At 34.0% G+C, this 13,709-nt stretch overlaps 1 protein-coding gene across 6 annotated transcripts in view; it reads left to right on the top strand.

Moving 5' to 3' along the window:
• The window catches only part of polybromo (protein), a 686,480-nt gene that overhangs the window by 217,938 nt on the left and 454,833 nt on the right, over window positions 1–13,709 (top strand). For all 6 annotated transcript variants that reach the window (XM_090406695.1, XM_090406694.1, XM_090406697.1 and 3 more), the window contains one exon: window positions 6,686–6,817. In XM_090406695.1, coding sequence (XP_090262821.1) covers window positions 6,686–6,817 — 132 coding nt within the window. The remainder of the gene's footprint in view (window positions 1–6,685; window positions 6,818–13,709) is intronic.

Raw genomic sequence — 13,709 nt, 5'->3', positions numbered from 1 at the left:
GCCTCAGAAAACAAAACATGCACTTGTGTTTGAATTATGAATCAATTCATTGATTTTGCTGTGATTCTAAAAACTTTTGCTGAATGCTAAGCTTAATGAGAGTTCCTTTCTTATTCTTTTGTCCTACAGCAACTCAAAATAAATCAAACATTATGTGCAATAACAGAACACCACATCATTACTTTTATAAAGTAATCAGAAATATAAAGTAAACAGCTGAGACTAACATTATCTCCAATCTTGATATCAGTTTTAATACTGTTCTCCTTCATAATATGATCCATATAGATGATAAATAACAGTGGAGATAAAGTATACCCTTGTTGCACACCTGATTTAACAACAGACCATCTTCTTGTACCTCCTTCAGTTCTAACTGCTGATTTATAACTCAGATTGAGACTTCTTAAAATTTCATCCCCTAGAAGGAGGTTGGCAACCATGTCCTGGAACTTTTTTTCTTTCTTTTGCTGCTCTGAACATTTATGGTACTTCAAGCCAGTCCAGTCCTTAATATCTTCAAATCGCATTCTCCTGGGTCTACCTCTCCCTCTTTTTCCGTCCAGTCTCCCTTCTAATATGAATTTCTGAATGCCTTCTTGTCTAGTTATATGTCCAAAATATTTAAGTTTTCGTTCTTTAATTATTTTCATAATGATATTTCATTTTTGCTTTTTTTAAAACATCTTCGTTTTTCATTTTCTCTATCCATGGTATTTTCAACATTCTTCTGATGGTCCACATTTCGAAAGCTTCTAATTTTTTCTCTGCTTCTTTGTTTAGAATCCAAGTTTCACTGTTGTAGAGAAGACTTGACCAGATATAGCATTTAATTAATCTTTTTCTTGTGTCTATATTAATATCTCTGGATGTTAGAACAGTTTTCATATCAATAAAGGCTTTCCTTGCTATTTCTATTCTTCTTTTTATTTCTTTAAGGGAATTTCCTCTGTCTGTAAACATTCGTACCAAATATATAAAAGACTGAACCTGTTCAATTTTCGTTTTATTAACAGTTATGTTTAGTTTCTTATTTATTGGTTCTTTTGATATAATCATGCACTTTGTTTTCTTTAGGTTAATAATTAATCCCGTGTCATTTGATCTTTTGAAGATCATCTTCAGATTCGGCTATAAGGACTGTGTCATCTGCATACCTGAAGTTGAAGTTCCTACCCCCGACTTTTACACCCTTCAGTTCTGAAATATTTTTAAAAACTTGCTCACTATATATATATATATATATATATTGTACAGTAAGGGTGATAAGACACATCCTTGTCTTACTCCTTTTTCGATTTCAAAGTTGTCAGAATATGCATTTTTATATCTTATTGAGGCCATTTGATTCCAGTATATATTTGTAATTATACATAGATTTTTTCCTTTTAGCCTGTTATTCTGTAGGATATGTATTAATTTCTTGTGATCTATTGAATCAAATGCGTTGGTGTAATCCATAAAACAAAGATATTTGCTTTTCTGGTTAACAAGGCTTCTTTCACATAGATAATGTTTTCAAATTGAAAATTCCTTCTCTTTTACCTTTGTCTTTTTAAAAACCTGATTGAGTGTCTTCTATTTCTACTGACAAAGTGCCTTTTATGTCTTTCTAGGATTATTCTCAGTAGTAATTTTGTAACATGACTTGTTAAACTTATTAGTCTATATTCTGAACATTCAAAAGTTCTTGTAATTTTGGGAACAATGGCAAAGATGGATTTCCTTAGATCATCAGGGATGTATCCTGTATCATAGATGTTATTAAAGATAACCTTTAGGTCATTAAGTGTGTTTTCATTTACTTTCTTTAACAATTCGATAGGGATCTGGTCAGGGCCTGGCGTTTTACCTGTTTTCATTTGACTTAGAGTGTATTCTATTTCTTCATATGTAATTGGTTCACCATCCATATTTTGTATATTTGGTGCATCTGTGTGATCAGAGTCAAACAGTTCTTTTCCATATTTTTTCCATCTTTTTATGATATCATGTGTCTTTAGGCATTTTTTCATTTTGATCTATTATACAAGGATTAGGGTTGAAATGTTTCTTTTTATTTGTAGAGCTTGGACTGATTTATGCATTTCTTTACTATTGTGTTTCTTGTCCAATTCCTATTTCTTTACATTTTTCATTTAGCCACTTGTCTTTTGCCTTCCTGCATTCATTTTTTATAATTTTACTGAGTATTCTATACTGTTGTGTATTTTTCTTTTTTTGTCTTTCATTCATAAGTTTTAGTACTGATTCAGTCATCCAGGGTTTATTCTTATTTCATTTAATTTCTGGAATTATGTCGTTAGCTGTCTTATATATTGCACTTCTAAAATTTGACCACCTGTTTTCATTTTCCTCTATGTTAAAAAGTATATTGTCTTCTGTTTTATATCCTATATGATCTAATTTTTTCCTAAGTTCTGAGTTAAACACCATTATTATATAACGAAACCTGTGGTGAATTCATCACTAAAAACACACGTAATAACCACAGTAATGACTATTTAATTCATAAATATTTCATCCCAAGTATCTTGGGACATCATCGGTACAGTAGTTCAAACAATACTAGGAATAACATATAGTTAGGGCATATGATTACAATGGAATCTCAATATGCGTGCAGTAACGTGTTATAGAAGTAAATTAAATATAACTGAAAAAAAAAATTAATTAAAAAAAAAAATATATATATATATATATATATATATAAAGATTATTTTACACAATTTTGTATGATAATTTCCCATACTTTAGGAATAGTAAGAACATCGTTTCGGTTTAAATTTGGTCTGTGTAGTAGGGCTTCAACACTTTCTTTATATAAATGTTCATATTTATATAAAGATCTGTATAAAAGTTTCGACTTCTCCCAATGGATCCTATGTTTGGATTTTCAACTCCGTGTTGGGAGAGACCAGATTTCTGCGGTTTGAAAAGACGAATGTGGTCTTGATGTTCCGAGATGCGTTTCTGAACAGACCTACCTGTCTGACTAAAGTAAGACAATTTGCAGGAGCATGGGATCTCATAAACGCCAGGTAACATCAGAGGTGAGAATTTGTTCTTAGGAGGACAAGTTATAGATTTGGTTGATAGGTTTGTAAGTAGTGGCAAAATTGTATTTCTTTATAATTTTTGAAAGACGTTTGGAGATGCCTTTGACGTAAGGTATGGGAATCCTATGGACTTCTTCTTGTCTGGGTTGATCTGTGGGAAGGTGATTTTCCCACATGATGATTTTTTAAGTTGTTTTAAGATTATATTCATTTAGTATAGCTGTATTTTTGATTATTTCTAATTCTTGGTTTAGAGAATCTTCAGAGGAGCAGAATTTGTGTGCTCTGGAAACTAGTGATTTAATGATGCCAAATTTCTGAGATGGATGAAGAGCAGAAGAATTGTGAATGTAGCGACCTGAAAATGTAGGCTTGCGATTGACAGACATGGAGATGGAACCGTCTTCTTTTCTTTGGATGTGTAAATCTAAAAAGGAGATACCCTGTGGAGATTCTTTTTCTAACGTAAAGTTGATGCGATGATGAAGAAGGTTAATTTTATCTAGAAACAGTTGTAATTCATGTTCGGGATGATCCCAGACTGCAAATACGTCATCGACATATTGTAACCAAATTTTTGGTTTGGCTTCAAAAGTGAATATTTTTTTCTCAAGGTGTTCTAGAAACAAGTTTGCTAGGTTTGGTGATAAAGGCGATCCCATTGTTGTTGCTTCTTCTTGCTTGTAAATTTGACCTTTCCAGGTGAAGTAACCGGATGTAATAACAAATTTGAATAATTCATCTATATCAGAAGGAAATTTTTGAGTTAATAATTCCACTGTTTCTTTGTGGGGAATGTTTGTGAAGAGGGAGACAATGTCGAAGCTAATTAACAAATCAGTTTTTTCGACATTGTCTCCCTGATATAGGTTCAGACATTGTCTGAACCTATATCAGCACCTGTGTATGTTTTTATGTTGATTATATTATTTTTGTATCTATTATTTATCATTATGAAATCTATTTGGTTTCTTATAGAGTTATCTAGGTTTGTCCAAGTATATAGTCTGTGCTTTGGATGTTGAAATTAAGTATTCATTATGCTTAAGTTGTTTTGAATGCAGAATTGTATCAGTCTCTCACCTAATTTTTCTTTCGCCTAATCCAAATTTTCCGACAACTGGATTTTCTTCCCCTTCTCTAACCTTTGCATTCAAGTCACCCATCACTATGAGTATCTCATTTGATTTTACATATTCTATAGATTTTTGTAAGTTGTTTTAAAAATCTTCTATTTCTTCATCATTGTCAGTCATCATAGGGGCATAAACCTGGATAATTATGATGTTAAAAGACTTTACGGCTAATTTAATAAGTATTATTCTTTCATTTATGGGCCACAGCCCTATTACAGATTTAAAGATGTCTTTCTTAATCATGAAACTCACTCCATATTGATGCTTCTCTCCACAGAATATACAAATGTAAAACCATCTTTTTCTAGTTTTCCTGTGTTAGGCCATCTTGTTTCACTAATTCCCATCACCTCATCTTTAGGTCTTTTCATTTCCTGTATAAGGTTGTCAAAATTCCCTAGCTTATATAATGTTCTCACATTCCAAGTTCCAGTTTTCAAAACTCTGTTTCTTGCTTTCAAATGAAGAATATTAGATGCCAACCTTCCTTTCGGATTTAAGTTGACATCATCACGCAGTGCATTTGCAGTGCTCGTTTTACTCACAGTTTCAGTGTCTTCTTCCTGTAACTATTTTCAGCTTGGGATGTTGCAGAGGTTCCAACTTCCAAAGCATAGCTTGTAAGATATTTCCGTTTCTCCATGGTCAACTATAGGATAGAAGATAGTAATGTGGTGAAGCCCCGATCTCTTCACGACTGCAATAGCCAGCTAACTTGGCTCACTCTGTCAGCTGTTGATCTGTATTCAGATTCTTCTGCCTGCCAGTTGTTTCACATTGTCATTGATATATGAATTCTTCTGCCAATGATGAAACAGCAGATGTCATTGCAGTCCTAACATCTTCACCAGAGTCCCTTTAGTCAGCCATTTTTCAAGGTTCTCTGTAAGCCTTCATGACTACCGTATCGGCCCGAGGCAGACGAAGTCCCCACTTTGTGTCACCTTACAAAGCAATCCTCTATTTTATGCAGCTTCCACCCTCCACGATATGGACTAGGGGTTGGGCTTTCAAGGGTATGGAGGGTAAATGGAGACTATGTATTGCTTTATATACAAAGTTACTTTTTTTTTTTTACTGTCAAAACCTCTTCCCCATGATCTGGTTAAGATACCCAAGTTTGAAGGTATTTTGTAAACTGGTTCTTTCTACAGATTGCTCTGAATAGGGGTACTTTAATTGAAACACCATGCAAAAGATAAATATCAGCAAAAAATAATAATACACACATATATATCAGGAAGAAACATATAGAAGATGATATCAGAAAGAAAATGTATAAATGTTCAAATTTTAGAATTTTCTGTGATTTGTATAATTGCTGTTCCATTTCTGAACTGAAGGTGCCTGTGAATCATAGGTGAAAATTTTCCAGTTAAATATTAAGATTTTCCACATGAGTTTCCATGTTGTGTTATTGTTATTATTACAGGATCTTAGTAGTGCTGTGTACCCACCTGGATGTGATTCCTAACCATTCTCTTTGAGCCTTGATGATGACCCCCCCGAGATACGATTGACCTATAAATTGCTGCATCAGTCTCAACTCTATCTTCAGTTTAAAAGGTTTTGCTAACTCTTTTGTACATTCCTTCAGTACCCATGCTGATAATCTTATCTAGTTCAACTGCTGTATTGAATCATTCTCTTGTTATAGTATTAATGCCGATAATTCTTCCTCTACCTTTTAGCCCACTTTCCCTTTGACATCCAGAGAGCTAATGGATCATTTAACCTGCTCAGCTATTTATGATGGATCTGTCACTTTCCTGCTATCTGAATCTACTAAGAATATTCTTCCATGTCATTCTGCCTTTTACTTGCTATGTAGTGATAAATTCACATGGATTTCCTTTGGCCTCATATCTATTTCCATTTATATTCTGGACTGTCACTCTCCTAGCCTACTCTTTTTTCTGTTCCTGAACTTCATCATCATTCTTTTTATGATATTGAGTCTAGCTCTTGCTTCAAAGTGCTATTCAATCATTTATTATTCACATGCAATTTTTTCCTCTTAAACGTTTTGTGGTGTAGTCAGATATCATTTCCTTCGAACATCCTTTAACACTTTACATTCATTATTTCTATCTGTAGTTCATTGTAATCATCTGCTTTATAATTCTGTATAATGTTCCTTCGTAGTTAGAACCCTCACTTCCCTCGACCTCTCTGCAGTTTACATGCTTGCATTTTTTGTGTGCATATATCAAGTAAGCATTAATTAATCTGCTATATATATCTTGTCTGAATTCATTGCCATTCTTTACTATATGTAGTGAATTTGATGTAAATCAAAAGAAGTATCGCACAGTATCAAGGTATAATTATATTTTGCATTTATATTACTGGAATGTATATCTGTATTTCATAACTTCTACATAGATTAATGATAATCCTTTATTTTTTTTTTTCATCTTACTTTTAGTATGCCTTTATCTGTTACTAATGAAACGATAAATGTTATTATTTGCCATTTTATAATTTTAGGATGAAAATGCTAGACCTCTTATTACAATGTTCATGGAAAAGCCATCAAGAAAAGACTATCCTGATTATTATGAAATTATTGCTAGCCCAATAGATATGAGAACCATTGAAGCAAATATTAAAGCTGACAAGGTATGACTATCTGGGTTCTTAATTTTGCTTGGTATATGAATGGTAAGCACAGTTAAATGCTATAGATCTTGTGATACAAATCTTATGCAAGATTTTTATACACACACACACACACACACACAAAAGAAATCTATCATCTGTACATCAGCTTCATTCCATTATTCCTGAAATGACTAATTATTTGTAATTACGGTCATGTCATAATTATTAAAAGAGTAGTCTTATAGTTATCAAATGAAATGAGAATTAAATTCTAAAGTTGTAAGAAATTTTTTACATTTCCCATTTTCTCTGCTATGTGTCCTATCACAGTCAAGTAACTTGGCTTCTTAGAAACCTGCTATTGCTTGTGATAGGAGCGGAATATTTTTGTGGGATAAAAAAAACAGAATTTCTGGGTGGGAGAAACTTACCACCTCCATATGAGACTGATTAATTCATCTTCAGCTGAAAAGTCCCTATAAAGGTTCTTTGCATCCTAGATGGGATTCAAATTCAGATCTTTCCAGCTAAAGGTCATCATCCGTACTGAATGAGCTATGGAGGCTCTTTTTTTTAACACTTTTTTTTTTAATTTAAAATTAAATTTTTAAACCAAAATCTTTAATTAAAATATAAAATTTTATTTCTCTTGTGGCTAATTGTCATTTTATTAATTCATCCTAAGAGCTCTGCAGGACATTCAGCAGTAATGGCCACTGGTTGAAAAGATGTATTAATTTATTAATTATAGAGCAAAGCTTTTTAAACTGTGGGTTGCGATCCCATATGGAGTCGCTTAACTGAATGTGGGGGTCGTGAAAAATTTGGCAACAGTAAAAGGTTTCTGAACGCACAACGACCAAAAATTAATTCAAAATCAAACGCATAATGAATCTGAGGTGTTTCTGGCAGTGCTCACCCATGTTGCATCACGTGACTTCACTGCAGCTTTGGTTCTGAACACGTGCACTTTGCACTGTGCATGCCATCACGCCACACAATGCCACAAATGCTGCCAGAAATACCTCGCTCAGATTCGAGACTATGTATGTTATGAATTGCAGTGTTTTTACTGTACATACAAAGTTTTCTGCTCTTACAGTAACATAATATTTTAATTGGCCTGGTTGGCCGAGTTGATAGTGTATCCACTCTCCAGCCAAAAGCAGGATGGATGTTTGTGATTGTCTATGGAAATACCACTGGTGGTCAGCAGCAGATGGCGTTAGTGTAGTTGCAGTCATTTGGTCGTTGACCCTCCCTTGATGAGTCCTTGGACTTCCTGGAGGTGTCAAATAATAATAATAATTACGGAAAGACTTTTAATATTTTCCTACCATCATAACTGAAAAAAAAATTTTTTTCAGTTATGGATAAGTGGCTAAACTTAGACAGAAGAGGTAAAAATATTGATGATAATGTAGCAGAGTCTTCCCTAGCAGGTTGTAGTATACCTAAATTGATAAGAAAAAGAAAATATATCAAATCATTTTTGGAATATGGATTTACTTCTGATAATCATGATGGTGTGGAAAAAACCTCTGCTTAATTTGTAATGAAGTTTTAACTGTGCAGAGCATGAAATCAGCATACTACAATAAACCAAAGGAATATTTTGAACTACTTTTAAAATCTTCAAATAAAGAAAAAAACAATGTTTTGAGAAATTTGTTACTGTCAATGAAAAGTATTTACTTGCGTCTTACGAAACTTCTTATTAATTGCAAACACTAAAAAGTCTTATGTGATAGGAGAAGATCTCGTGTTACCTGCTGCTATTAAAATGTCAGAAATAGTTCATGGGAAAAAGTATGGGGATGAAATTCGTAAAATTCCTTTTTCAAATGATACTGTTTCTAAAAAATTTCTGAAATTAGTAATGACCAATTCCAGCAGCTTATTACCAGGCTTAAGGGCAGCCCAATGTTGTGCTTCGCGATACTATCAAAATCATTAACTTCATTAAAAGCTGTGCCCTTAACAGTCATTTGTTTTCAAACCTTTACAAAGACGGACTTTGATTACAAAAGCGTATTACTACATGCAGAGGTAAGATGGCTCTCAAGAGGGTGAAGTTTAAACAGATTATTGAAATTAAAAGATGAAGTTATATTTTTGACTGAGCAAAAAATCCAATTTAAAAAATTTTTTTCATAATGATTTATGGCTTTCAAAACTGTGTTATTTGTCAGATATTTTCAAAAAGCTCAATGATTTAAACATGTTGCTTCAAGGAAAAAATTGTAAAATATTTATGTTAAAAGATGAAATTGAAAGTTTTACTAAAAAAAGTTAACATATGGAAGAATAGCATGGAAAATGGTTCTTTAGAAATGTTTACAGCGACAGATGATTTTATAATTGAAAATAACCTTCCCAAAGATTTAATTGTAATTAAATGTAATTGATCATCTGAAGTGTCTGGAGACACAGTTTCCAAAATACTTCCCTTCAAATTTTGATTCTAAAAAACTAAGTTGGGTTCATAAATCATACTCAATTGAAATCAAAAACATCAGTCATCTGCATTAAAAGTTCAAGAAGAACTTGCTGAGTTATCGAGCGACACAGGTTTAAAACTTCATCATCATCATCATCAAATTCCTGCCATGTACCCTCAAGGGGTGTACAGGATATGACAGTACTACATGAAAAAATTACATTATTACTAACTTCCTATCTACAATTTTCCTCCAAATCAGTCTGTTACTTGTCAAGACTCCAACATTATCAGATCTTATATTTCTATCGTCTAAGGCACTTTGTACCGTATCAATCCACCTATATCTTGGTCTTCCTCTGGGTCGTTTTCCTGCCAACCTGGCAGAGAACACTTGTTTTGCTAATCTTTCCTCTCCCATTCTATTTAAGTGACCATACCATCTGAGATTAGCTCTGCTAACGCATTCCTGGATGCTCACAATGTCAAGTTCTTTCCTAATATCCTCATTTTTAATATGATATTGCCATTGATGCCATCTGTTCACGCCTCTAATCTTTCTCAGGACTCTCATATCTGCAGTCTCTAGCCTTTGGTCAAGTGTTTTACTTCTGACCCAGCTCTCAGATCCATAAGTTAAAATTGGTTTGAACACAATCTTGTAAACAGCTAATTTAGTGTTCCGACTAACTTCTTTCTTATTCCATATGAATTTATTCAATTGACTTCCCACGATACCAGCTTTGCTGATTCTGTTGTCTATTTCTATATTTAGTTTACCATCTTCAGTAAAAATTGTGCTTAAGTAGCTGAAATGTTTTACTTGTTCCACAGGTTCTCCATTCACAACACAGTTGACATTTTCAATGATTCTGCCTATTTTCATTGTCTTTGTCTTTTTATTGCTGACCTTCATACCATATCTATTACAACAGCTATTCAATTTAGTCAGAGAATCTTGCAGACTTGTAGCGGATTTATTTAGAAGTATAACATCATCCGCATAAAGCAAAGAGCTGATATTAACATCTCCAATTTTGATATCAGGTTTAATACCACATTCCTTCATAATGTGATCCATATAGATAATGAATAACAGAGGGGATAATGTACATCCTTGTCTCACACCAGATTTAACATTAAACCATCTTCCTGTACTTCTTTCAATTCTAACTGCTGACTCACAACTCAAATAAAGACTGTGTATTGCTTGATATAATGCCCCGTTGACACCATATAACTGCAGCGTATTGAATAGCTTCTCTCTTGGCACCTTGTCATATGCCTTTTCCAAATCTACAAAACTTAAATGCAGATCTTTGTTATATTCCCATGCTTTCTCGACTATTTGTCGTAAAGTGAAGATCTGATCCTGACAGCCTCTATTTGGCCTGAATCCATCTTGTTCTTCACCAAGCTTTTCTTCCACAATTCTTCTCAACCGTTTCTCAAGTATGCTTGCATAGATCTTGCCAGGAACACTCAGTAGGGAAATACCTCTGTAATTCTCACATTCAGTTTTATTTCCCTTTTTATATATGGGTACTATGAGAGCTCTACTCCAATCTTCGGGAATTCGTCCCTCTGTCCAAGCTTTCTGAACTATGCAGTGCAGCCACTGTAAGACTCTTATACCACCATACTTCAGCATTTCTGGTCAAATATCATCTACTCCTGCTGCCTTTCCACATTTCAAGCCTTTGATGGCTTTTTCTACTTCAAGTATGGATATGTATTCCTGACTGCATGCCTGGTCAGTGTTTTTTATCACTGTGCTGTCATCACTGCTTGTTTCATTTAGCAGTTTTTCAAAGTAATTACTCCATACTTCAAGGATATCTTTTTCTCCTGTTTTCATTTCACCTTTATCATCTCTAATTCCTTTTACAGCACTCTTTCCTCCATTCCTAAGCTTCTTCAACAACCTCCAGAATATTTTGCCACCTTCTTGATATTTATTTTCTATATTCTTGCCAAAGTCCTCCCATGACTTTTGTTTAGCTAGTTTTACACACTGTTTAGCTTTCTTACATTTGTCTCTGTATTCTGTAAGAGTAAAAGCTGACTTATTTGCCAGGAACTTTTGATATGCTTTCTTCTTTTCCTTCACTGCCTCTTTAACTTCCTGTGTCCACCAGGGAGTTCTGATTTTTTTATCCTTGCACACAACCTCACCACATGCCTCTCTGGCAGAATCAATCAATGTTTCCTTCAGAGTTTGCCACTGAATCTCCAAGGTTTGATTCCTGTTCTCAAACTCTTTCATTTTCTTTTCAATAATATTTCTGTATTTTAGTCTACAGTTCACATCTGAGAGCTGTTCAACTTTTATTCGCTTTAAAACTTTCTTACATGTTATTCTTTTCAATATGAAATTCAATTTTATCCTGCTCAAGACTAAATAGTGATCACTTCCAATTTCAAATCCTCTGTACACTCTGGTGTCCTGCACCAGGGAGAAAACATCACTATCAACAATAACATAGTCAATGAGACTTTTCTTATTCCTAGCCTCTTCTCTCCACGTGAATTTGTGCACATTTTTATGTTGGAACATGGTGTTAGTAATAACCAGTCCATGTCCTGAGTAGAAATCCAACAGATATTTGCCATTATTATTAGCTTTGCTCTTTTCTCCAAATTTTCCCAAAATATTTTTGTATGTCTCACAATTATTTCCTACTCTACTATTTAGATCCCCAACAAGGACCAACTTTTCCTTTTTCATTGTGTCAGTTGCTTTTTCTAAAGCCTCAAAAAATTCCTCCACTTCTACCTTAGTAGAACCTTCTGTGGGACCATAGGCACAAATAAGTCTCATTGTCCAGTTCCCCATTCTCATATTTGCCCACATTACTCTACTGGAGACTGACTGCCATTCAAGAAGATTAGCCTCGTATTTTGTGTTGAATACTATGGCTACTCCTTCTTTTCCTTGATTGTCATTGCCTGAATATAACATTTTGTATTTATTGCTCAGAAAGATCTCACCAGTTTTGGTCTTTTTTGTTTCAGTCACCCCTATTATGTCGATCTGGTACTTATCTAATTCCTCAGCTAGCTCCATTTCTTTGCCATTCAGGCTTCTTACGTTGATAGTACCGATCTTTAACTCTGGTGATGTTGAGTTGGGGTTTGTTTTCAGATTTATTCCAGTAGCTGACTTTTCGCTGTTCGCCCTGGTTCCCTGGCGAAAACAACGGGGGCCTTGTTTAACCGGGCGGCACCCCAGCCGGCATGAAATTTTGTCATGTTGTACCATCATTTTTTATTTTGGTTTAACCAATAAGAATACAATTTGGTCGGCTAAATCCCAAATTGCCGGTTTAAAAACTTTAGTTTTCTAAAAAAATCGTTAAATGAATTTTGGCTTGGGATTAGGAGAGAATTTCCAACAATTTCTAAAATGGTCCTAAACATACTTCTGCCAATTTGTACTACGTATTTATGTGAAGCAGCATTATCAGCTTTGACTATTATAAAATCAAAATATCAATTAACTCTGAAAAACATTGAAGATGCTCTACGTCCTGCAGTATCAAATATTCAGTCAAGATTAATTCTTTATTTAAAAATAAACAAGCACATCCATCACATTAGTATACAAATTTGCTTTCATCTTTAATAAATGGTAAAATTATGTGTGTACCAAAGAATTGTTTTAAAATAAATTTTTTTATGATTTATTATCAGTAAATGTTTGATTTGTATACCTATTTTATATACTGTACGCTCGGGTGAAAAGGGGTCAGGAGTGGAAAAAGTTTAAGTAACCCTGGTATAGAGGAAAAGATACAGATAGTCATTTACACTTTAGAACAAAATCATGGTTTAAAAATTCTTGAATTGTGTGGAAAGTTTCTATAAACTTTATATAAGCAATTTAATGAGAAAAAAAAGTTAAAAAGAATTAACTCCATTACACTTACTTTGTGGTCTCATTTGTAATATATAGAAGAGGAAGTCATAGACAAGTAGAAAGCTGTTGTTTAATAGATGTATTATTATTATTATTATACGAGCACCTCCATGGAGTCCAAGGACTCGTCATAGGAAACCAATCTATCATACCTCTCCTTGAATCCTTTAAAAGACAAAGCACTCAAAACTGACTCTGGCAACCCATTCCACTCATTCACAACTCTCCAAGCAAAAAATCTGGTCTTCACATCCCCTACTACCCACACTTTTATTCAACTTCCAGGGATGACCATTTGTTCTGGTCTCTCTAGCTAAGTGCTTAAACATTTCCCCTGCATCAATCCTATAAAACCCTTTAAGTAACTTAAATGTTTGTATCAAATCTCCTCTTTTTCTCCTGTCAACCATCTTCTGCAATCCACACACCACCCTCAATCTATCCTCATAGGGAACATTCCACAGGCCACTCACTATCTTCTTCACTCTCCTCTGAAACCTCTCCACTGCTTCCTCATCTCCAAGAAACCCAGAGGACCATACTTGAGCACA

This window comes from Typopeltis vanoorti, chromosome 16, assembly GCF_054136105.1.
Source record: "Typopeltis vanoorti isolate ZY-2024b chromosome 16, IOZ_Tvanoo_1.0, whole genome shotgun sequence".
NCBI classification, from domain to species: Eukaryota; Metazoa; Arthropoda; class Arachnida; order Uropygi; family Thelyphonidae; genus Typopeltis; species Typopeltis vanoorti.
The sequence above is the reverse complement of the archived record's forward strand: the minus strand, read 5'-3'. Positions and strand labels throughout refer to the sequence as shown.